This window comes from Rhamphochromis longiceps, linkage group LG23, assembly GCF_057381845.1.
Source record: "Rhamphochromis longiceps isolate RC_006_pf linkage group LG23, R_longiceps_female_GT1.1, whole genome shotgun sequence".
Taxonomy (NCBI): Eukaryota; Metazoa; Chordata; class Actinopteri; order Cichliformes; family Cichlidae; genus Rhamphochromis; species Rhamphochromis longiceps.
Genome location: NC_140578.1, coordinates 33,853,378 through 33,876,969, shown reverse-complemented (window position 1 = coordinate 33,876,969; position 23,592 = coordinate 33,853,378). Strand labels below are relative to the sequence as shown.

Below are 23,592 nucleotides of genomic sequence, written 5' to 3'. Positions count from 1 at the left end.
TTTTTTTTCACATTCTGTCTCTCACAGTTGAAGTGTACCTCTGGTGCAAATTACTGACCTCTGTCATCATTTTAGGTGGGGGAACTTGCACAATCGGTGGCTGACTGAATACTTTTTTGCCCCACTGTAGTTTGCCAGTCTGCAGATGGAACTGATGGATCATCCAGTTGTTGCTCTTTTCCAAACCACCATATTTAGTGGGTAGTCTGAACATTAAATAGAAGCAAAACCAAGTGATCCAGAAGACTAAATTGCAACATGCTAACTGCCACTATAATAAACACTTCTGGAAAAGCTAACTGCATTAACACTAGCATCCCCAGGCTTCTACCTTTCTACCTATAAAACCCGAGAGCAGTCAAATGGTGGAAGTGGAAGCTAAATTGGCTAGTCATTCATAAGTATATTGGGTCGTTACCTAGGAATTCTGGAGGGAGGGGAGTGGGGGTGAGTGATTGAGGGGGTGGGGGAGCTGCTAAAAGCGGTGAGCTTCCTTTTGTGTTTCATCTTGATGCATTCTCAATCATCCAGGGAAACAAATCTCCAAAAGTCACCAACTTGGAGTGTTTCAGTTTGCCATCTTGGGGAGAAATCAACACACATGGGTGTAGGTCCTTTGTTGCTGACATTTATTGATAAAAACAGTACAAAAAACCAACCATTTGTACACATATTTACAAATAATTCAACATTGTCAGCAATCACTCAATCCTGGCACTGCCTCTGGTGTACGGACCTCCTCTCCAAGGAAAGAAAATGCAGAGAAGACTCACCACTCAGCAGGCCTTGGAAATGATCCTGACGGAAGTCGACCCTTGTGACTCGGATGGAGAAGACCTAGCAGTTCAGCCGGATTCGGACTCAGAGCTGTCTGATCAGTCTTCCGGTTAGTTTCATTTCATGTTATTTCCTTTTTCATTTCAAACAAGTAAGTGGATGTAGTTAGTAAGTAAGATATTTCAGACATTATTCTGATACAGAGGAGGAGATACTGGAATTATAATTAGTATCTATGCATGCATTTGTGATTTTGTTTGACCTTCCCATTTTGCTCACAATTTGAATTTGTTCACACTGCAGATGAGGAGACTGCTTCTCCACCGAAAAAGAGAGCTTGTTTGGGGACTGAGACAGCGAAAGATGGCACAGTGTGGCGTGAAGAACAGGTGGGGACCTGTCTCCCTTTCACCCCAATAGAAGCGTACGCTGCAGATGGAGAGCCAACGGCTAAGGCCAGGAGAAGTATCTCGAGTCGCCTTCAGAGCTTCCTGTGTTTCGTCACTCTTGACATGCTTCGTAGCATTCAAGAATGGACTATTCAACATGCACAGCAAACGGAGCATGTTCATTGGTTCATGGACCTCCCTGAACTAATGGCATTTATTGCAATTGTGATCTTGCGGGGGGTTTGCAGGCTTCCATCGGTAAATGACTGCTGGTCAGCAAACCTGGGAAACCCACAGATAATTGGAACTATGGCACGAAACCGCTTCCAAAACATCATGCAACACCTACGCTTTGATGACAAGTCCACCCGCTGTGATCGAGCAAAGACTGACAAGTTTGCTGCAGATCGCAACAGATCGCAATGAATTCACCACTCAGGTATGTTGCAGGTCTTTTGTGGTTCTATGTTTATGTGTTTCATTGTGTGTAAAAGGGCTATGAAAATAACAATTTATCTTATTTCTTAGGTGTTTTCAACCTCTGCTGCCACGCTGACGGCGTATGCGGCCAAACGGAAGAAGACAGTCTATATTCTTAGCAGCATGCACAGCGTGGTTCACCAAACACTGTCACCCTTTACAACAAAACAAAGTGTGGCGTGGATGTGATTGATCAGATGGTTCTGGAGTACACTGTCCGCAAAGGAACACGGCGCTGGCCAGTCGCCGTGTTTTATAACATGATTGACATGGCAGCACTGAATGCACATGTGCTGTATCAAGCATGCACCGGGACGAAGGAAAGACGGGTGGACTTCCTGGTGGCGCTTGCAACAGAGTTGGCTCACTCTCATGTAGCTGCGAAGAAGGCAAGAAAAGATCAGTTGCTTCGGACACAACCCTCCACACCGAGCCCTGGAAAAAGAGCCACGTGTCAGGTCAAACACAAATGCAAGATAAATCAGGCCACTGTGCGATGTGTTCACTGCTACAGGTACACATGTGGTAAATGCAGACTACAGGTACCATGGCAGTGCCAGGATTGTGAGTGATTGCTGACAATGTTGAATTATTTGTAAATATGTGTACAAATGGTTGGTTTTTTGTACTGTTTTTATCAATAAATGTCAGCAACAAAGGACCTACACCCATGTGTGTTGATTTCTCCCCAAGATGGCAAACTGAAACACTCCAAGTTGGTGACTTTTGGAGATTTGTTTCCCTGGATGATTGAGAATGCATCAAGATGAAACACAAAAGGAAGCTCACCGCTTTTAGCAGCTCCCCCACCCCCTCAATCACTCACCCCCACTCCCCTCCCTCCAGAATTCCTAGGTAACGACCCAATATACATATGAATGACTCCAGCATTTGACTGACTGCTCTCCGGCTTTTAAAGGTAGAAACGCAAAATGATGACTCCGCGGGGGTCTAAGGTAGAAAACCAAAATGACTGCTCTCCGGGGGTCTAAGTGTTAATATTTTGGTTTGTCTTTATCTCGCAATAGAGAACTGTTCCCTTTCAAATTGTGTCCTCCTCTCCTTCTCAGTCTACAAACAGCAAAGTCTCACATTCAAAATTGACACTGAGAGAGCGAGGCTAGCGTAAACACAAGTAGAAGCCAGAAATGCTCTGAGGTTTAGTTTTAATGCTCTCCAATAAAGCGAGTCATTAAAGGGATTTGAACGCGGTAAACATTTCTGACAAAAGTACGATGTGTGTATATGTGTGCCTCTTTAAACACGAAGCATCCCCTCACCATTAGCTTCCAACTAACACTGTAGTATAAACTCAGCAAAGTAGGGAACATCCTGAGAATACAATTGAATAAATAATGATGAACTACAGAAGAATATCATCTGACTTGTAATTTATCTTTAGCTTTATGAATGGAAGTACTGATGGGTTGTTTTGGGGTTTTTGGCTTCCCCTTAGTTGCAGTGACTCCAACAGAACGCCCTGAGAGCATGTGTGAGCGATGGAGAGCCAGTTTGATTGAGCACTATGGTGGGAAACCTGGCCCACAGCAGTATGTACCTCAGTGTGAGCCAGATGGAGAGTTCAGGTAAGCAGCAGATATGCAGTCATCAAAGGAAGTTCTCAAGGAAAAAATAATTGCATTGCTGTTTAAAAGTCTTCTGATTTTTCCGTTTGCCTGCACCATCCCAGTCCAGTCCAGTGTTACGGGGAGACCAACTACTGTTGGTGTGTGGACCAGAATGGACGCATGGTTCCCGGAACCAAATCAGATGATGCTGTCAAACCTGCATGTAAGCAATAATCGTCAAAGATATATGTCATTGTACTGTATTATATAAGTTTTGTCTTTCACTAATTGTGACTCAAACATTTTTATCCATCCAATTACATCCCAGGCATCTCGTCAGTGCCACCGCCTACGGTGCGTCCAACATCCCGTCCAGATGTCACCCCTCCCATAAACACTGGCATCACACTGCTGTACGCTCAGGGCCAGAAAATAGGAGCGCTGCCTCTCAACGGGACCAGACTAGACGAAAGCCGATCCAAAACACTATTGGCTCTACATGTAAGAAATTAATGGGTAGATCACATACTCTATAAAATTATTTTTTTAATCTTTGTTAATTTTTGTAATAAATTTGTTTGCTACTTAAAAGAAAGAAAGAAAAAAAACTGTCAGCATTATGTCTTAAGCAGAATTATGTCTTAGAATTATAAGTAAAAACTGACTTCACATCGTGTATTTCAAATTGTATGTCATTGTAAATACCCAGCACCTTGATTATAGAAAATATCTGACTAGTATAATAAATATTATGTATATAAATATAAAGTATTACATATTTGGGTAGAAAGTTTTAAATTTGTCAGATATATAAATATGGTGTTTTAGTTATTTTGTTTAGTTATTTCTAGTCCTCTCAGGGCACTTTATACTTTAGGAAAAACTACCTAAAATATTAGAGAAAGAACCCCAGGGAATAGGCAGTCCCCAATAAGCAAGCACTTGGTGACAGCGGGGAGGAAGAACTTCCTTTTATAACAGGAAGAGACCTCTTGCAGGATCAGGCTTAGGGAGAGGCAGCTATCTGTCTCGACCAATTTGGTGATGGGAAAGAGAGACCACAATAGAAGAAAAGCATATAGTTCATAGTATCTATAACTAACTTTGAGTTTTGTTGTTGGTTCACACCATGACCAAAATGTTGGAGGTGAGTTCTCATCTTTGAGGTACACTTGTGTGAACTGATGTATGTCAACACTTGTGAAGCTTGTATTTATGTGTGCGTCTCCAGGGTTCCATAGTTGTTGGTATAGCCTATGACTGCAAGGAAAACCAAGTCTATTGGACAGATTTGTCTGCGAGATCAATCAACAGAGCTTCAATGGTGTCTGGTGCTGAGCCTGAGGTTCTCATTAACACAAGTAAGCTTTCACAGTTGTGTGGTGCTTGTTCCTGTAATGATTGTTGTGGAATGCCTTAAATGATTTCAATATCTCCTCTATGATGTCTGGATCTCTGTTCTTCTCGCTTCTGCAGATCTCGTCAGTCCAGAAGGTTTGGCAGTGGATGTCAAACGCCGGCTGATGTTCTGGGTTGACTCTACTCCTGATGTGATTGAAAGAGCCAACTTGGACGGCAGTGGGAGGAGGACCCTGTTTGACACAGACTTGGTGAACCCCCGTGCAATCATAGTGGTTTCTTCCACCGGGTAAAACCATTTGTTCATCTTTCTTTGCTTTCACTAATTTCAAAATGCCAATTTCCAGATCCGTAGTGTTATTTGAAAAAAACTGTCCTTCTTGCTGTTGACGTCAATGTGATGCACTGTCTGAAGCAACCCGTCTCTTCCTCTAACTCCTGCTCTCCTGCCCACTGCCTCTCACAAAGAGCAGATTTGAACAGATGGAGTCACAGTGACGTCTTCCGCGGGGTTCTGGATTCCCCATACGAAAGCTTCAACATTAGCAATTTGGCTGTGCTTATGTTGTTTTTTTTAAGACCCTGACGTAATCACATTTGGATGAGATGACTGAATGTTGAGTTGTCAGCTAATGCTGACAGAGTTCTTGATAGTCTGTGCCACATAGCAAGTTGTTAGATAATTCCAATAGTAGGGACCTAGCAAACAGCTACTAGCTACATCTGCTGTCAGCACACCTGCTAATAAAAGCAGCCAATTGTTCTTAAGATATATATTTTAAAAAAAAAAACATCCACCATATGTTCATGGATACAGATTGCTAGCCATAGCTTGGGTAAGAGATATGCGTATGCAATCTAATCTGTCGGGTTGAAACTGGCTGCAGAATTATGACAAAAAAGGTTAGGGCTTTTCGATGTCACTATCAAGAATATTTTGCTTAAATTATTTTGTCATAGTTTGAAGAATTAGAAGAATTGTAAGAAGGGATAATATGAAGTCTGCCTTGAACACAGAATACCATTGTTGAGCAGTCAAACAGAGGCATGCAGGTGATGTTCAAGAAGTACAGCGAGTTGATGGCAAACTTACATCTCAGTGTCTGCACAGCTTTCATTTTGAAAGTATTTTTCAGACTAGATAGGATAAAATGTACTGAACATTGAAATGTTTGCAGGGTTACCACTCAGTTCTCCCATACAAATAAGGATAGCCTTGGCTGAGTGTTTAGAGCAGTCTGAAGCCTCAACAACATCACAACATATGTATATGGAAAAAAATACAGAAAGGCATAAAAGCTCTACTTAGAAATGAAGAAAAGTATGTTAACATAATCTGGATTTGCAGACATGGAACAAGAAACAAACAAGAGCCCACACACTGTCTTGCAACAACCTGGAGGTGCTCTGCTGAGATAGCCTTCACTGTATCCACAGAGATTTTATGGAAGAAGAGGGCACAGATGGTTTTCAGTCTGTTACTACGAGAATGAAAATTAAACACTAGTTCTTTAACAAGCTATGACTCAATGAGGCCTGTACCTAATTCATTAGTACAGTGCAAACTCTGTTTTAAGGCTATTTGGCAGTAAGGGGGGTTGTTGAGTCTGGATTCTAAGATTTAGACTGTGACCAAAACATGACTTCATCATTATGAGACTGGCACTCATAGAAAAAAAATGGCAATGGGGATTTTTAGGTGGAGTCTGTCTTTAGTAACACATGTTTGCTAATTCTATCACAAGTGACTTTTAGTGCTGTGTGTGTCGCAGCAAACTGAGCCAAGAAGACTGTCCTGAATTTACTGATGCCATTAATCCTGGACACACACGCTCATAGGATGAAAGCAAGAGGCCTTGATTGGCCAACTCGCCAGGAATAACATCTGCTCTTCATCACAGCAACTAATCACATAATCAACAGTTATGCGCGTGCATGTTTGTGTGTGTGTGTGTGTTAGTTAATGTGGTTGTTACAAATGATTAAACACAGCAGCAATAACCCTGGTCATAAAACCTGAAACGTTTGCTTGACATTATTGATTTTACAGCTTAGTTTCTGACTTAGGGGTAAATATATGGGGTGTGTGTGTTCTGACAAAAACTCAGGTTTGAAAAGTAATTACTGTTCCATACGGGCACACTTATGCACTTATGATTAAGCATGTCCTCTGTGGTTTCTTAGGCTGTAAAGTGAACACATGCAGTTAACCCTAACCAATAACAGGCGAATAGACCGAATTGGGGAGGGTCGCTGAATATTCTCATCTCTAACCACGACACTCAGCGAAGCAGACACACCAAAATGACACGCAAAGGCTTTATAAAAGCATATACACGTGTGAATGTGTCAGACATCTGCTGCCCTGCACCTTCACCAAATTCATAAGTGTGTGTGTGTGTGTGTATAAGCTGAACGTTCATGTGGTGTGTATTACCTGTAGTTCCCAGAGGACTGCCAGCACGTAAGCAGCCCACACACAGTGCACTGTTTAAAATAGTATTTAAATCTTCATTAAACAGGAAATATGAAAACACTGATAAATATGCCTGCATGTGTGAGGCAGTGTGGTCCACGTTCTCTATGTACACAGATAAAGCATGACCAGAAACTAAAAAGATAAGCCTGACCTTGACCTCAAATCAATGCAAAATGACTGTAGTCAACAATCCAGATGGAAGGGTGTGGAAAGGGGTTCATTCTGCTCATGTCCAGCTCCATATTTTTAATGTTGGACTCTAGAGTAGTTTTGCTTGACTCCCACAAGTAGGTCCCTTTTAACTCTTTTAGTCCCTGAAAGCTCACTAGAAGAAATGCTTGAATTTCTTTTCTCAACAGAGTAGTTTCTGTCATATTCCAGGCCTGCTTAAGAAGGAAATGACTGGGTTTGCATCAGATATTAATGAGGATGGTTTCTGCATATGCAGCTACCTGTTGGAAAAACCTGGACACTATTCTAACGGTCGTCAAATCACATCTTTATTAATATATTCTGAGGTGTAAAAAAATCACCATCATGGTTTCGGGGGAGGTTATCAAATGTTGTCTTTATGGAGAAAAGAGTAAAGGAACAATCAGAGTAAGAGTAATAAGTTTTCCCCTCCTGTGTCTCCCTGCAGTACTCTGTATTGGACAGACTGGAACAGAGAGGCCCCTAAGATCGAGAGCTCATCAGTGGATGGTCAAAACCGCCAGGTGATAGTGTCTGATGGGATTGGTTTGCCAAATGCTCTAACATATGACTCTGCTACTGAACAGATCTGCTGGGCTGACGCAGGTAAACATGGCCTCTATGCTGATGCTGCATTCATGTGAATTGGTCCCTTATTTATTGTCCCAGGGTTTTAAGACATCTGTAAACAGTGTACAGCTGCCTCTCAGACTATATACTGTCATATCTTGCTTATTGAGATAGTTGAAAACTCTTCAGTTAAAAGTTAATACTCTAGAATTTACCTAACCTATATTTTCTTGATGTTGTAATGAGCCATGCTGTCTTCCTGTGTCTGTCAGGTACAAAGCGTCTAGAGTGTATATCCTCAGATGGTTCAGGTCGAAGAGTAATCCACGCCAACCTCAACTACCCATTCAGCATGGTCTACTACAGGAACCACTTCTATTACACTGACTGGCGGAGGTAGTCTTCATTCATCTCCTTCTACTCAGATCACAGTGGTGGTTACAGTTCAATAAGTTGATATGTGTATATCGCTGATATCATTCCTCTCTAACCTGTTACTCACAGGGATGGTGTGATTGCAGTGAACAAACACAGAAGTCTGTTCACTGATGAGTACTTGCCTGAGCAGCGCTCTCATTTGTATGGCATCACCGTAGCAACGACCCACTGCCTACCAGGTGAGATATATTCAGAATCAGAATCAGAATCAGAATACTTTATTGATCCCTGGGGGAAATTATTTTTTGTTACAGTGCTCCATATTGTGTAATCAGAGTCCGTCTTTCAAGTTTGAAGGAACATCCACCCATCCATCCATTTTCTTAACCACTTGTCCAGTTAAGAGTTATGGCAGGGGGCAGAGCTGGAGCCTATCCCAGCTGTCATTGGGTGAAACGCCGGATATACCCTGGATAGGCTGCCAGTCTGTCACAGGGCTAAACTGAAGGAAAACTAACTGTATTATGCACACACTCTAACTTAAAGGAGTTGCAGACAGTGAACTCATTAGTTTGTGTACCAACTTTGCTTTTCCTGCACTGCACTTTCCTATAATCTCACAGATCCTTTGAAAAACATGACATTTGACAGTATGAATGACATGAAACTAGATGCCTTCAGCAACATGTTGTGCAGGCTGCATATCCACTGATTACAGTTCCTCTGAAATGAATGGTGTTACTTGTGTGAGATTTACATTTCTCTCAGTTCATCAGAAACATTTCTGAGTAGGGTATCTTTCTGCCATCTGTTGCTATCCTTAAGAATCGTTATCACCCATTATTGTTCTCTCTAACCAGGACATGCAGCTACTGTGCTCAGTTTTTAAAACCTTACGATGTAACTACAGCCCAGCCCATGCAGCAGTATATTAATAACTAACCTCGTATTGTGGATGGATTATCTCAGTTGTTCTCCTGACTGAAGTTTGGTCCATTTACAGGATCCTGCCATGGGATTGCATTTGTCCCTAACCATCAGGAACCCTCATGTTAACTTTTCTCAAGTGGAAAAAAAGTTAGCGTTCATCCTCCAGCTTCACTGTGTTTGCTATGTTATGCTAACCATAGCTGTGTAGCTAGCCACCACGCAGCACTTCATTATATACCAGCTAGTCCAACTTCTGTGACCCTACAAACGTCACTACTGTTTAGTTTCCTGCCATCATTTATGTTGGAAGTGATAGCAGAGCTGTACGTTTTAATTTTTTCAGAAATCCATGTTACTGATAAAGGTTAATCAAACTGGTTTCTTTGGGCAGTCTTTGTTGTTGGAAGTAATCACAGCTCGTGTTTGATCATCACACAGCTGGCTAACACCTACCACTCTGCAGATACCGGTATATGTGTCTGAGGGGTGACTTCACATACACCCATGAAATAGACAGGAACAAAGATTGCACAGCTGTCTGTGACCCTCTATTTGTGACCTGCGTGTGTGAGAGACCAAAGAACAAAGATTACACAGCTGTGTGCGACCCTCTACCTGTTTTTTTGCACGCATCATGTTTGATGTGTTGTCTGCAGATGGCTTCGAGTCCTTTCAAAGCCTCACGTTAAAGTACAAAGTACACAGGATAATCCCTAAAGTAGCACTTTGGCAAATGTCACCATTAAAGCTACACACATCTGCAGAGTACATAATCTCGTCACAATGCATCTGCCTTTGAAAACAGTCGGAAGGAACACTATCACTGGTGTGTGTTGCTGTAAAAGTCACATCCTTCAACAGTCAGACTAGATTATAGTCGCTAGCTTTAAAGATGACGATGTGTGGTGTAATTGTTGCCATGATGACAGGTCTAAAACACAGATCCTGAAGTTTTGGGAGGAGCTTGCGAGAGGCTTAAAAGCTCTTATTGTGCAATACATAAATATACACACATTCTTTACAGAGATAATTCTCAGTCGCTTCCAGTTACAAAGTGCACGACTGTTTGTTCTGTCATTAGAGCACTGCAGCGCCCAAGTTTTCATCCTGTCACATTTGGATTCACACAGAAAATGAAACCTTTAACCTCTCATTTTAACTTATCCTTAAAGTACTTCCACTATGGGATGATGATTCAAAGTGATGAGCTTTTATCTTTGTGTGTGTGTGTCACAGGGAGCCACTAACGACAGCCTGCACCCGCAGTGTGCTTTGGTGCTAAAGTTCTGAGGCGATTCATGGACATAAGGCAGGTCCAGGCCCTCTGGTGTCCCTCTGGAAGAAGGACACTCAGCAGGGAGCAAAGATGGCTTACGACAGCCAGATCAGCAATCAGAGCAAATTTACACCCACTTCAACCCCAGTATCTCACCTTAATGTAACCCAAAGTAAATGATTTGTAAATTTGTTTTATACCTCATTTTTAGTTTTTTTCTACTGTATTTTTGTATTGCTTGAGATTTTTGTTTTTCTGTTGAATAAAGGTGCAGAACAATGAAATCCGATGTTAAAATGCATGGTTGTAGTTTTTGGGGGTTTAATTGTACTTTAAAGCCAAAGAAGAATAATTTGAAGCTTTTCCTTTTGGGAAAACTAACATCAAGCTGTTGGGTTTTTTTTTAATATATCAACAAATAACATTAGCCATTAAGTTGAGAAGTTACAGATGCACTCATAGTGGTCTCTGGTTAACAACAAGAACAACTGCACATTAAAGGTGCAGTCTGGCTTTTTGGGGAATACTTTTTGGGAATAATACTGCACTCACATCTGTGAGCTAAATACACAGACTAAGAAAAAACTGGATATATGGACAAAAGTCCTTGCCACACATTACACTTAAAGGAGTTGCTCAACCATGGAAACCCATGCCATGAAGTTCCTAGCACACAGCTTTTTGTGCTGATGTTAATGACAGAGCAGGTTCGAAACTCAGCGGTAACTGAGTTAGCAGATTTTGGCGACTTTTGCGCACTTCGTGTCGCAGCACTTTATGTGGTTTGATAATGTGTCCAAATTGTAATAAAACAACACTTATGTCTTTGTTACACTGAAGCTAGTTCTGCCCATAAAATGCTAGCATTATGCTAATGTCTGTTAAAGATTTACATCAGAAAATGCTTGATTGATGTTAGACTTTAGGTACACTTTAGAAGTTGGTTGTTGGTGACTGTTATTAGGAGACATTGTCTGGCTACTGCTCCACCGAGCCCCTTTCATTCTGGACTGTCTTGTAAACCGTCTGTAAGAAATAACAGTTAAGAGAATAAGAGCTCTGAGACATTAAACTCTCAGCGTGCAAAGTCCTAGTTTCTCAGTGAGATCTATGCCATGCTGTCTTACACCTTGGCATTTCACTCAGGCTACGTCCACACGTACACGGGTATTTTTGAAAACTGAGATTTTCCGTTTCCGTTTTTTTTTTTTTTTTTAAATCCTGTCCACGCGTAAACGCAAAAACGAAGGACAACGCTGCTAGGAACATGCCAAAACAATAGGTGGCGATATATTCCTAACCGTGTAGAAATATTGGCCAATCAGAAGCCTAGAAGCCTGGGTGGGAAAGGGTAAACAAAGATGGCGCATAGAAGCAGAACTGAGTCCTATGTGTGGCGGGACATAAACTGTGTGTATATATGTAAGCATTTAAACAGTAAAATTAACAGTAACCGTATTTTGTCTAAGTCCACCATTGTAGAAATTTATTTCACCGAAACAATAACGTGGCGCACAGTGTGACGTCAAAAAAGGCGCACACCTTTGACGCTGCGTTTTCTCAGTTTTCCTCATCCACACGTAAATGCAAAAACTGAGTTTTTAAAAATCTCTGTTTTAGTGACCGGAAATGTCGTTTACGTGTGGACGAAAGGTGCAAACGCATAGAAAAATCTGCGTTTTCAAAAATACCCAGGTACATGGGGACATAGCCTCAGTGGGTAAAGTCACAGTGGCTACTTTCTTCTTTTATATACAGTATATGCTTAAACATAAAGCCACAGTCAGAAGAAGACTGGTTTACCATCACTGAACAAGTGGAAGCAGGGATAAAATACAGCACCTAACACTAAAGATTAAAGATGACTTGATTCTTTTATTTCAGCAAAGTAAAATGTAAGAACATCTTTTTCCCCAAATGTATCGATACCTGCCAAGGAATCATGATAGTTGTAACCCTTGTCACTGATACTGTTGTATGCTTACCAGTTTTTGTAATCCGATTACTATAATCGGAGTATGTTTCTCCAGCCTCCCCCATCCAATTAGCCCTACTATATATAGCTGCACTACTAATTGTATTTTACACAAATGACATTTTTTTTAGCAAATACTTTTTCTTCTTCTACTTTTACATTTTTTCATAAGGTGTGATATTTATAAAATAAAATGTGACTTGTTACGGGAGATGCTTTTTGAACATTTGTCTGATTCACCACAGAAGTGCAGGAGTCAAACTGTGTGCAGCTGGATTTATATATTTTCCCCTCCCACCTGAAAATAACAATTTCTGTCCATCTGCAAAGAATATTTCATCAGAAACACCAGAAACAAATATAACAGTCAGTTTGAATATTGCAGAAGAAAAGATGCAGTTTCAGAACCTTTAAACTTTGTTACTGGATAATTAATGGAAACCATTTTTTTTATTATTATTATTTATACATTATTAAGTTTTAAGAACTTATCCAGGCTGTCCACACATGAACACTTGGGTCTTTTATTTATGAGATTCCCAATTTAAACAGTCCGATCTCATGCAACAACGGAAAAAAAAAAAAAAAAATCAACAAAAATTCTTTGATGTCCTTTAACCAAACAAAAGGTTTTTCCTCTCAAAAATCAAATCAGGTTCAGTCCCTCACTCCCTTTGCGGTCCGTCACCGTCCTCGCTCTCATCTGCCAACCTTGCCCAGCCGGTGGTCTGTCTTGGGGTCGGCTATGATGGCCTGAACAGCTACGATGGCCTCGTTGATCTTGGTTTGCAGCTCCCTCAGCTCCTCAATGTGCAGCAGGCGCAGGATCTGAGCCGCTTCGTTTAGAGTTGCATCTGAGGAGAAAAGACAGAAGTTTTACCAAAAGCTGACCAATACTTTAAGAGAAGCAATTCTTATGAACTGTGGGCAGACCGATCGTCATAGCATTTGCTCATCGGCTTTCAGCCTTTCTGCTGAAAAAATTCTTTAAATAAATAACTCACCTCCAGTGTCAAAACCCAAGATGTGCTTGTCTAAAGCTACTGGAACACCCTGTAGGAAAAAAGAAAATATAGCTGGTTGAGTTTTGTCAGTAACGCCGCTGAAATCATGGCTCTAGACTTGCAGCAGTCTATACACAGACATATGATTTTTGATGCATATTATGCACATGTGTCTTTAGTTTACCTCTCTATTGTTGCTGGCTTTAGCAATGGCTTCTGGAGAAAGTCTCTCTTGGATCAAAATACGAATGGCCTGGCAGTTGCAAAGAAAAACAAGAAAAACTCTTCTTAATGATTTGAGATCATTCTAATACATAAGACTTACATTAAAAAACAAAAAAAACTATTCCCTTAATATGGTTAACAGGATTACTTTCTATTGCGAGTGGCAAGTGAGAGTGCAAAATTTCTATTCTGCATTTTTTGAGTGCCAACTATTATCTCCGTGTTATCAGTCTGACCATTACCCTGCATTAAAAGAACGACTCAGGGCTGCCGGCTCACATGGAAAGCATTAAATCATTTTAAGGGCTTTTATTGTGAAGCAAACGCAAACTTCGCCTTCCTCTGTGCCCAGGTAAGCTTTGCTACAGTATTAAAGAGCCCTTTAGTGCGCTCTCACCTTAAGCATAACCAGGTAGTCGTCATGCCGCTGTATCTTGAGGATGTTGGACAAAGCTGTTACTCCTGCTTTGAAATCTGGAGAATTACCTGAAAAAAACAAAAAACAAATAAAAAAAAAAAAAAAAACACACACACACACACACACACACACACACACACACACACACACACTTTAACTTTTATCCTGCAAAGATTTAAAGGAGGGAAAGAAGAAAGAATGCCAGGACAGAGGAAGCTCAAATCCAAGTTTTACTTACTGTCGAGGTTAACCAGAGGGTCCATGGCTTTATTGCTGTTACTGGAAGCTGCCAGGGGCTGACAGTTTTTGTACTTCTCCACTGTGAAGAGACACACAAAACACGTCACCGATGAACAGACTGACTTGCACTACATTAACAGGGGAGCTCACAGTAACGAGTAGAAGAGTAACAATTTGTTCTTCTTATTCTGCAGTAAAAGTAGACATATGATCTGGCACTTAGCAAAAAGTATTCCTTTTGTAATGTCTCCATCTCCTGGTCATCGGTGGCATTTCAACTAGTGACACAGGCTAACATAACCCTAACCCTAGGGAACTGACTGGCCAGTAGGTGGCAATTTTGTGCACATTATCCCTTATCCTAACCATAACCTACTAAAAGTCCGATTAGGAGTGTGGCACACAACCGTGTTGATGTGAACCCCCTCTGCAAACCTGTAAATCCAAGTTAACCCTCAGGTTTCCCCAATAAACCTCTGCTCTGTAGCACAGCTCTCTACGTACTGCATTCAATTCAGTTTTATTGATATAGCACCAAATCACAACAACAGACACCTCAAGGCACTTTATATTATAAGGCAAAGACTCTACAATAATACAGAGAGAAAACCCCGACAATCACATGACCAACTTTAAGAGAACACTTGGAAAACAGCAGGAAGGAAAAACTCCCTTACTGTAGCTACTTGCACTTTTGCACTTGATGGTGGTCCCCTCCAGTCTGGTTCTGCCAGGAGTCTTTTTTTTTTTTTTTAAGGGATTCTTGCGCTATACAAGTAAATGTGACCCAAATGAAACCCCTTACCATTGTCTCCATATTCATACCGCACAGCAAGGCCCAGTAACCAATCTACAGCCTCCTTCCTCTCATCGACTTCAAATGGACAGTTCACATCCTGTAGGTACTGCACACAGGTAAAGAAAACTCAAACACAACTCACCGTGCTCCTCATATTATATCAGAAATGCAGTGTTATGTTAGTAATACCCATTAATAACAGCAGTGATTACTTTCAGATGATCCAGCAGTCTTACCTTTTGGTAGGCTTTGGGCCACTCTGAGCTGGGGATGTTTCTCAGGTTGCCTCGGTCTTCGATTTTATAATGTCGAATCTTCTGGTCCTCCAGCCACACAATGCAGTTCCTAAACTGTGTCTCATCTGAGAAGAAATTAGACAATACCGATAACAACACATCAGCAGCTACACATGGCAAGTAAGTGAAGGAGTGAATAAATAAAACTGAGGTTCCAAGACCATATCTGCTGAATCACTCACTACAGGACGCAAACAATTTACTTTGGCACCAGGGAGTAGCCAGCGTTTGAACTTACTGGTATGACTGTGCTAAACTGGTATCTGCAGCCTACCTACTAATGAAGCCCGAGTGTGTGTTTATTGCGTGTAAAATGCAAACAACCTATAGTCAAAACTAGTTAAAATTATTAAAAGTGTCGAGCATAAGCACCTTGTACATTGCTTTTTTTCATAAATATACACGTTTGTCTCATACTGAACATACATGTTCTACGTTATTAATCTGGCAGCTCTCTGTCTCCATACAGACAAGACACGTTAGCCGGCTCCACGTTCAACTCAACTGACCAACCGAACTGCTCTTTCATAAGTTTATTCTTACCTGTGCAGTCAAAGCCGTCGGGGTTGTGATAATCCAGAGCGCCCAGTTTTCTCCGAAACATTTCACCCCGTGTTTAATACGGAAACCAAATAGTTTCTTTAGCTAACAGTCGCTTGGATTTTCTGCTAGCCTTCAGTATGTAGCTTCGCGCATGCGCTGACGGAGAGCGTACAACTTCCTCTTATAGGTATCAAAATAAAACTTTTCCCACACTGACTACCGCCGTTAGACATTAACAAGAGTAAAATTGCAGGTGCAAGTGTTGCATTTTGAGGAGAAATTTATTTTGAGCGAAGAAAAGCTAAATTTGAGTGAACAAAATTCATTGCTGTGTGCAAAAAAATGTATTTCAGTGTTTACTATTATCCACACACACACACAGCCCCCTCTCACTCAGTTTTTGCATTTGTGCTGGCTTGCAATGTGTTGCTTGTGCTCTCAACATTTCTGCCCGTGCACATTCAACTCTTTCTGTACACCATTATAGTTGTGCCACAAAACCAGCCAATCACAGACTTGGATGCAAAAAAATCTGATTGGCTGTTTTGGTCTATAAGGCTGAACTGACAAAAAAATCTGCCGACTACACCACCAGGTATTATAGGAAAAACCATAAAGCCTTTGAATTAAAACAAACGCTGTTGTGAAAGTGATGTACACTGTCTTGTTGGTATATATGTATGATTTGTATCACCTTCATGTTTCCCTCTCACCACATATCCAAACCGATATCATGACCAGCAGTTTTTACAGCTGTGGCTCCAGCAAACATCAGCTGATACTAGAAAGTAATATTAAATAAATTCTAACAACAGCTTATAAAGCTTGCTGCTGTTGTTTAAAAAAAAAAAAAATCAATAAGGCTCTGACTTGTATTATGAGTCTGTGGTCTGGGAGAGAGTCCTGTAACTCTCTGTCTGCAAAATACAGTAAATAATGACCACTGTTGGGCAATTAATTATATAGTTACTTCTTCAAAAAAGTAACTGAGCTATGCAAACAACAAAGTTTTTGCAGCTGTTTACCTAAAAATGCAGCCAAGGCATTTTTTAAAATAAGCATTTCAAACTATTTACAGAACAATCAGGTGTTCTGCATCAAATTTGATGCCACAGAAATTATTTGTGCCACTCCAAAAAATAATTTCTGTCCACTATGAGATAAAGGAGAACAACAGCCTGATACCTCCAGGCCTGACAGCAGGAGATGTATCACTGCCGTAACATTAAGTAGTCGCCTCATTGTTCTGACACACACAACAAAACTATTGACTACACTACACACTAACTACACAAAACTTGCGCTAAACGTCGCAAATCTCTCACATCTCAAAACACCGCCGTCACTCCTAAAACTTCCCCCTTCCTAAACAACTAAATGCCATATCATTTTTTGATTGGTCGACATGGTACTTTTTTCGTTGAATAGGAAAGGTGGGGTTTTTGGTTTTGCTCACAGGCAGAGAGTGCTTTCGAGCGTTTCTTCCCGCAGTAAATATAAACAACGATAGTATTCAGGAAGAAAACCAAACATTGCATATATTTTTATCATAACTCTGGTTTTACGTGGCCTATCAACACAATTTAAAAACTGGTATAAAGTCCACACTTTTTCCGTCAATTGTTCCGTCTGTCCTGCTCACATCTCCAATGGTTGTGTCGGCACATAAGGACGCTGTTATAACCTGTCAACGACGTTGATTAGCTGCGTATATACGAATGTGAATCGCATTATTGGCTGGACTATGGGATAAGGTAGCATCGTTCTAATCCCATACGGGAGCAGACAGTCACTTACTAACACTGCAAAACAGAATTGTTAAAGTTTTAATTTCAATTTCAATTCAGGTTAGATTTTTTTTTCTGTGCCAGCAGTGCGCAATTGTGCACGCGCGCAGTTTAGAGGGAACATTGATGGCAACCATGTTTTTCTCATTGATCTTTAACTATAGATTTGCATTCAAAAGAAAAGAACATTTTGATCAAGCTGTTCTTGCCTTACATGTAGCTTGGACTCATTTGACATTGGTGATTTGTGGGTACTGTGAATATTGAATATTAACTTTTTGACATTAAATTTTTTTTTCACTTAATTTGTAATATTTATTCATGTTTTTAATTAAAATGCAATTCAGTTAATTTTAATATTATAGCTTACAAATACAAAGGTAGCAAAATAATGTGCATTCAGTAAATGGCTACATTTCCAATCCTGGAAATTAATACAGCATTCAAGGAAGAGGCGAGCTCCCTGCTTCACTTCTGTTTCTTTGCTAGTTTAACAAGTTCAATAATCACCTCACAGTGACACAGAAAAAACTATTCAGACTTTGGAAAAAAAGGGACAATTTTATTACAGATCACATTCTAAAAAAAACTGAGTCAAAATCATCCCAAGATGATGAAAATAAGACAAAATACAGAAGGTGTAGGTTTGTGCATGTGTATTTTCAGAATGGCCTCATGCGTGTGCCAAGGGGCGGTGCTCTGTTGGGTGGTGTGATGGCTATATCCAGATAGTCTCCAATCTGGAAGCGCTGAGACTGCAGTGTCATTGAGTCATCTGCACCTTTTCTGCCAGACACAGTACTGCCAATCTCTTTCAACCTGAAGGAGGTGGGAGAAGAGAGGTTATTAAAGATGCAATATACATAGATCACCACATTCTTTAGCTGCGTGAATCCAAAGAGCGCAGTCTTTGGTGTGATACTCACTTGTACATCTTCCCTCTGGGATCAGGGTAGACAATGGCAAAGCTAAAGTAGGTGCCCTTTTTCCTGGCCTCTGGATATACCTCCTTCACCAAGCTGGTCAACTCTTTTAGTGTAGCATCCATCCTGAAACACATAAACACAATCAGAGACCAGCTCCAGTGTCCTTATTCAAAAAGAAAACAAACCGAAAAACGACACCCTTAGCTCCTTAACTTTTTCACAATATTGTTTTTGTCTGTGGGAAAAATCCACTGTATATGAAAAGAGAGCCAGAGACAGGTGGGATATGACACAGAGAAAACAAACTGGACGACTCATGCGAACTATAGCTCTAACTTAAAAAATTAAAGGGCCTGCAAATGTTTTTATTTAGTCCTCTTTAAACTATTTAGCCGATGTGCTCCCAATTATGTTAACCATGACTGCCAAATCAATCAACGTCCTCTGTCACCACAGCAACAATGCTATCACTGATCAGCGATGCTACAGGGAGATGGCCAGGAGCACTGATTTGAGAAAATTATCCAACCCCGAGAGCATTATAACACTATGTTTCTGTTGTTTTACAAACTCAGCTTAAAACACTGGCAAATCCTTGACTCCGGCCAAAACACCCACACTCACAAAAAAACCAACCAACCACCCAAACAAAAAACAAAAACCAGTGACACATCTGTGATCTTACCAAGTGTATATCTGCAGTTCGCTGGAAGGAACATTTCCTCGAGCAAATTCATCGACTCTGTGGTGTCTCCCACTGTTGGTGGTGAAGACTCGCAGCAGAAGGGGGCAGGTCTGCAGCAAAGAAACATAATAATAATATTACTGAACAAATTCAGTTTACAATGGAAGAAACACAATGAAAACATTTGATTCATAAGAGATATAAAAAAAATATTGATTTCAAATAATTCAGGTGTGTATTCTCTGTTATTTTTTAAATGACTACTAAGAAACCCTGCACAAAATAACAGAACCTGATACTAGAGCAGGGCGATATGACCAAAAATATTTATCACGATATATATTTGAAAATTTGCGATAACGATATAACTGACGATATAATTGACATTAGACAAAATACTTTATGACTCCACAACTTCATTAGTGCACCCCCCCCCAAAAAAAACCATCAATATATTTTCACTTAAACAAGCAGCTGTTTTTATGTGCATTAAAAGTTATATAAAAATGTAACAGTGCAAATTCCTTGCTGACAGTTTAACCAAAAGGCATTTCCAGTGGAAATTGGCCGACATATCCTCAGCATAACCATGTATAATATCTACAAAACTTAAAAAGAGGTTATACACACACAATACGGTAATATTATGTTGAAGCACAGTACGTATCACTCCTCGAGGCGCCTGCCTACGATAACCGTAATGCTCCGACAATCCATCAAGCGGTGCGGGTTCGTAGCTTAGCAAAGTCGTACTAAAACATTTGACAGATTTTCGAGCGCCGTGTACCACAGAAAATCGTTTCGAGGTCAGTAAACACAACCAGAATTCATACATAAGGCACTCGGGATTATAAGGGGCACGGTCGATTTTTCAGAAAATCAAAGGACTGATTTTAAGTGTGCCGCAAAAACACGGTTCATCCGTTTCATTCAACGATCCGCTTTCGCCCTACTCATTCTTATTTTTTACTTTGTCAGAGCACTAAACACTCCAGAGACTGCAGCTGAAAGAACAAGGTACAAATTGTTTTACAGTTGTAATGCACTAGCATGGCCAAGGCAGCTCCTTTCATGTGAGCATAATGTAGTCTGACTGGAAAAATCTGGGTTTACTTTCCAGTTGACAGAAAGACTGTATAAACTCTCACTACCAATGTCACAGTAAGTGAAGCCAGTTAATGGAAATGTGGTCAAAATTATTTTACGGCAAGATTAAATTAAGTGAAAGTTTTGTTTGCTTTGACTTCCATCTCATTATTCTGCATTGAAAGATGTAAGATCTACTTCCCAATCTCAATCAAGAAAGCAAGCAAAGGGAATCTATGGTGATCGAGGCGATCACCATAGATTCCCTTTGCTTGCCTCACAGGCTTATTTACAATTCAATCACAGTAGTAAGATCAATGCGTTTTCATTTTGTCTGGTGCAAACAAACTGTTCTAAAGATATGTAAGAGACGCATTAGAGTAGGGCTGGGCCATATCATACCGTTCACGGTAATACGGGTATAATGTTGGGCAACGATAAGAAAATGAAATATGGTGATAGAATTTGGGTCGTACGCAGGAGCCTCGCGGAGTAATATGTACTGTGCTTCAACATAATATTACCATATTGTGTGTGTATAAGCTCTTTTTAAGTTATGTAGATATTACACATGGTTATGCTGAGGATCTGTCGGCCAATTTCCACTGGAAATACCTTTTGGTTAAACTGCCAGCAAGGAATTTGCACTGTTACATTTTTATATAACTTTTAATGCACATTAATAAAAAATAAAAATAAAACAAACCCAGCTGCTTATTTAAGTGAAAATACATTGATTTTTTTTGTTTTGCACTAATAAAGTTGTAAAGTATTTTGTCTCGTGTCAATTATATCATCAGTTATATTGTTATCGCAAATTTTCAAATGTATATCGTGATAAATACTTTTGGTCATATCGCCCTGCTCTACATTAGAGCCTTCACATTTTACTGACCGATTTATTTTACGCACTTCACAATGTTTCCCTTATTGCTAATTTCTGAACTTTTGCGTACAAATCTAACTTTAAACTGCAGCGCTATTTTATTTGTTTACTCAAAATGCCACAAAAGTAAACTCATAGTAAGACATCACTGAAGTTCTTTAACGCTAAATCTAACAGGACAACTGAGCTAAATTAAGTGATAAATGCTTTTTCTTGCAATTGCCTACAGGCACATTTCAAAACGCCAGGATTTCGATAAAGACCTTAAAGGTATTCTAGCTTTAAAAAAGGAAAGAAATGCCTCGTGCTTTTGCCAGCTGTGAATTACGATTCAATAACAGCTTTGCTTTTTTAATTTAATTTAATTTTTTTTCTTACTATTTTACGACATAAACACTAAGCAAACAGTTACTAATCAGCTGCAAAATTATATTAGGTTATATGCAACGAAAAAAACTGCATAAATCATATGCAACAGTGCCGCTGGATGCTATCGAACTGATTATTAGCTAACTAGCACACTTTGTATCCAAACTGGCGACTCTCTGAGCATTAACGCTGCATATCCTGAAAACAAAGCGCAAATGCAGCTTTATCTATTCTTACCCCTAAAACTGCGACAGTTCTGAGCAAACATCAGGCAGTCTGCATCAAACTGACCAGTTAGCTTTCAGGGCTAACTCAGAGCTAATAACAAAAACAGCACGCGAATCAAAATCCGCTGGTTACCTTTTCCCTGTCAATTGGCTTCTCTGGTTCTTTCTTTATTTCCTCCTGTGTGATCCGCGATTCAAGTGCCATTGCTACTTTTTAAATAATTTACTGCTTCAGTTAGGTGACTTGTGCCTCCGTGTTGGATATTTCAGCCAGGCTGCAGCCAAAAATGAGGCGGATAGCATGTAGTTTCCGTTTCCCGTGTGCTTTCGTCCACCGCAGAATAAGTTACTGCCACCTTCTGGTCAGGGACGGCTCCAGATTTTCTTTCACAGGGGCGGCTGTATGGAGGGCCATTAAAAATATTGGGGTGGCACACCAAAAAGAGAATTAGCGGTTTTATTATGTTGTTGTCAAATATAAGTTATATAAGAGAGAAAGAAAAGAATTATATGCCTTGTTAATTTCCTGCTATTAAAGTTAATATCACTGAAAATAGGTACATATGAAAGCAAATAAGATTTTGAAATCTGAATTCGCTCTCTCAGTATGGAGTGGGGGTGGCCAGTGCACCCCTGTCTGAAACACCTGTAGTAGCCTTTCAGATGATGTTACTGAAGGGGGGTAAATGCTCATCCTGCAGCACTTGTACAGACTTCCACAGAGTGGCTGATCTGAGATCAGGCAGCCAAGTCCACCTACAGATGTGAAACCTGCTATTCAGTCACATGCTGCTCTCCCCCTCACTCATTACATGGTGTGAGGGTGAGCGTGTGTAGATTTCTGGGTAACATATATGTGAGCGTTGTACAGTGCGTCTTTGTACAGTATGTATGTGTGTGTGTTTGTGCAGTGTGTGTATCCTAACAGTGCCTCTCTCTGTTCTCCTGCAGTTGTGGCTGATCAGGAGCTACTCTAACAATCAGCTCTATTTTACCTCTCTCTTTTTCTTTCCACCCATTCACTGTGTGTGTGTGCGTGTCTTTGAGCCCCCCCACCATCACCACTGCATCACCACCTCCTCTCATCAGAATGGGCAGCCAATCTGCCAGCTTTCACCCCTCTGTTTTCACCCTGTGCTGACTGAGAGATCAAACAGTGGCTCTTTGAGTCGGGCCCTGACACTGATACTCATTCATTGATATGCATCAAGAATAAGTGGCGCTGTTATTCCCCTAATGACTCCATTACAATCACTAACGCCCTCTCTGTCTCATCTCGTGTCTCCTCATCATGCTGGGTCATGTTACGTGTAGTTATGCACATGAGATTCCAGCCAGGACGTCTGCAATTCTGCACGGGGACGCTTCTGCTTCATTCGTCAACTTTTAACAAGCTGGCAGCTTTTTGTTTGCAAAATATTTGTTTCACAGTTTATATCCGCACCACTCAAACTGCAGCACAGAATGCAGAACTAGTTAGAGCTTCCTCAATAGTCTTCATTTCTGAGCATCCTTATTGTAAACTGAGGAAGTTGTGCTTTATCCTCCCACACGTTGACAAACAGTGGGAAAGGCTCATCGGTCACAGCCATCAGCAACACACAGAGCTGCTCTGTCCTGCAGGGTGACTGTTGCCAAGTCCTGGTTTGGACCTGAAAAATCATCTGACTCTACCTGTTTCAGCTTACAGCCACAAACAGATCGCGCGCACACATTAAACCCCAGCGC

At 40.6% G+C, this 23,592-nt stretch overlaps 3 protein-coding genes across 3 annotated transcripts in view; 1 reads left to right on the top strand and 2 right to left on the bottom strand.

Annotated features, from left to right (window-relative positions):
• The window catches only part of nid2a (nidogen 2a (osteonidogen)), a 62,964-nt gene extending 51,306 nt beyond the window's left edge, over positions 1 to 11,658 (top strand). Inside the window, exons 26-34 of the mRNA XM_085398296.1 lie at positions 3,103 to 3,232; positions 3,337 to 3,437; positions 3,543 to 3,715; positions 4,446 to 4,575; positions 4,691 to 4,862; positions 7,693 to 7,850; positions 8,087 to 8,210; positions 8,319 to 8,431; positions 10,359 to 11,658. Of these exons, the coding sequence (XP_085254422.1) occupies positions 3,103 to 3,232; positions 3,337 to 3,437; positions 3,543 to 3,715; positions 4,446 to 4,575; positions 4,691 to 4,862; positions 7,693 to 7,850; positions 8,087 to 8,210; positions 8,319 to 8,431; positions 10,359 to 10,369 (1,112 nt within the window). The 3' untranslated portion in view covers positions 10,370 to 11,658. The remainder of the gene's footprint in view (positions 1 to 3,102; positions 3,233 to 3,336; positions 3,438 to 3,542; positions 3,716 to 4,445; positions 4,576 to 4,690; positions 4,863 to 7,692; positions 7,851 to 8,086; positions 8,211 to 8,318; positions 8,432 to 10,358) is intronic.
• Positions 11,659 to 12,264: 606 nt separating this feature from the next.
• Positions 12,265 to 16,065, bottom strand: rtraf (RNA transcription, translation and transport factor). Its single transcript, XM_085398298.1, has 8 exons — positions 15,899 to 16,065; positions 15,296 to 15,420; positions 15,066 to 15,165; positions 14,259 to 14,339; positions 14,000 to 14,088; positions 13,562 to 13,630; positions 13,378 to 13,426; positions 12,265 to 13,227 (listed from the first exon to the last, which is right to left on the bottom strand). Exons 1-8 carry the CDS (start codon positions 15,957 to 15,959, stop codon positions 13,073 to 13,075), a joined length of 729 nt encoding a protein of 242 aa, XP_085254424.1. The 5' UTR covers positions 15,960 to 16,065; the 3' UTR covers positions 12,265 to 13,072.
• A 2,011-nt stretch (positions 16,066 to 18,076) lies between these two features.
• On the bottom strand, positions 18,077 to 22,161 carry sap18 (Sin3A associated protein 18). The gene is made up of 4 exons (XM_085399420.1): positions 21,998 to 22,161; positions 19,297 to 19,406; positions 18,612 to 18,734; positions 18,077 to 18,504 (listed from the first exon to the last, which is right to left on the bottom strand). The coding sequence occupies exons 1-4, from the start codon at positions 22,067 to 22,069 to the stop codon at positions 18,348 to 18,350; spliced, it is 462 nt and encodes a 153-aa protein (XP_085255546.1). The 5' UTR covers positions 22,070 to 22,161; the 3' UTR covers positions 18,077 to 18,347.
• Between the last annotated feature and the right edge of the window lie 1,431 nt (positions 22,162 to 23,592).

Coding starts and splice junctions, on each gene's coding strand:
- rtraf (XM_085398298.1), bottom strand. CDS start 15,959: ATGTTTCGGAGAAAACTGGGCGCTCTGGATTATCACAACCCCGACGGC. Junction 15,421..15,898: donor CGACGGCTTTGACTGCACAG/GTAAGAATAAAC, acceptor ATTTCTTCTCAG/ATGAGACACAGTTTAGGAAC. Junction 14,340..15,065: donor GTATGAATATGGAGACAATG/GTAAGGGGTTTC, acceptor GTCTCTTCACAG/TGGAGAAGTACAAAAACTGT.
- sap18 (XM_085399420.1), bottom strand. CDS start 22,069: ATGGCACTTGAATCGCGGATCACACAGGAGGAAATAAAGAAAGAACCA. Junction 18,735..19,296: donor GAACTGCAGATATACACTTG/GTAAGATCACAG, acceptor TATGTGTTTCAG/GATGGATGCTACACTAAAAG. Junction 18,505..18,611: donor CCCAGAGGGAAGATGTACAA/GTGAGTATCACA, acceptor CACCTCCTTCAG/GTTGAAAGAGATTGGCAGTA.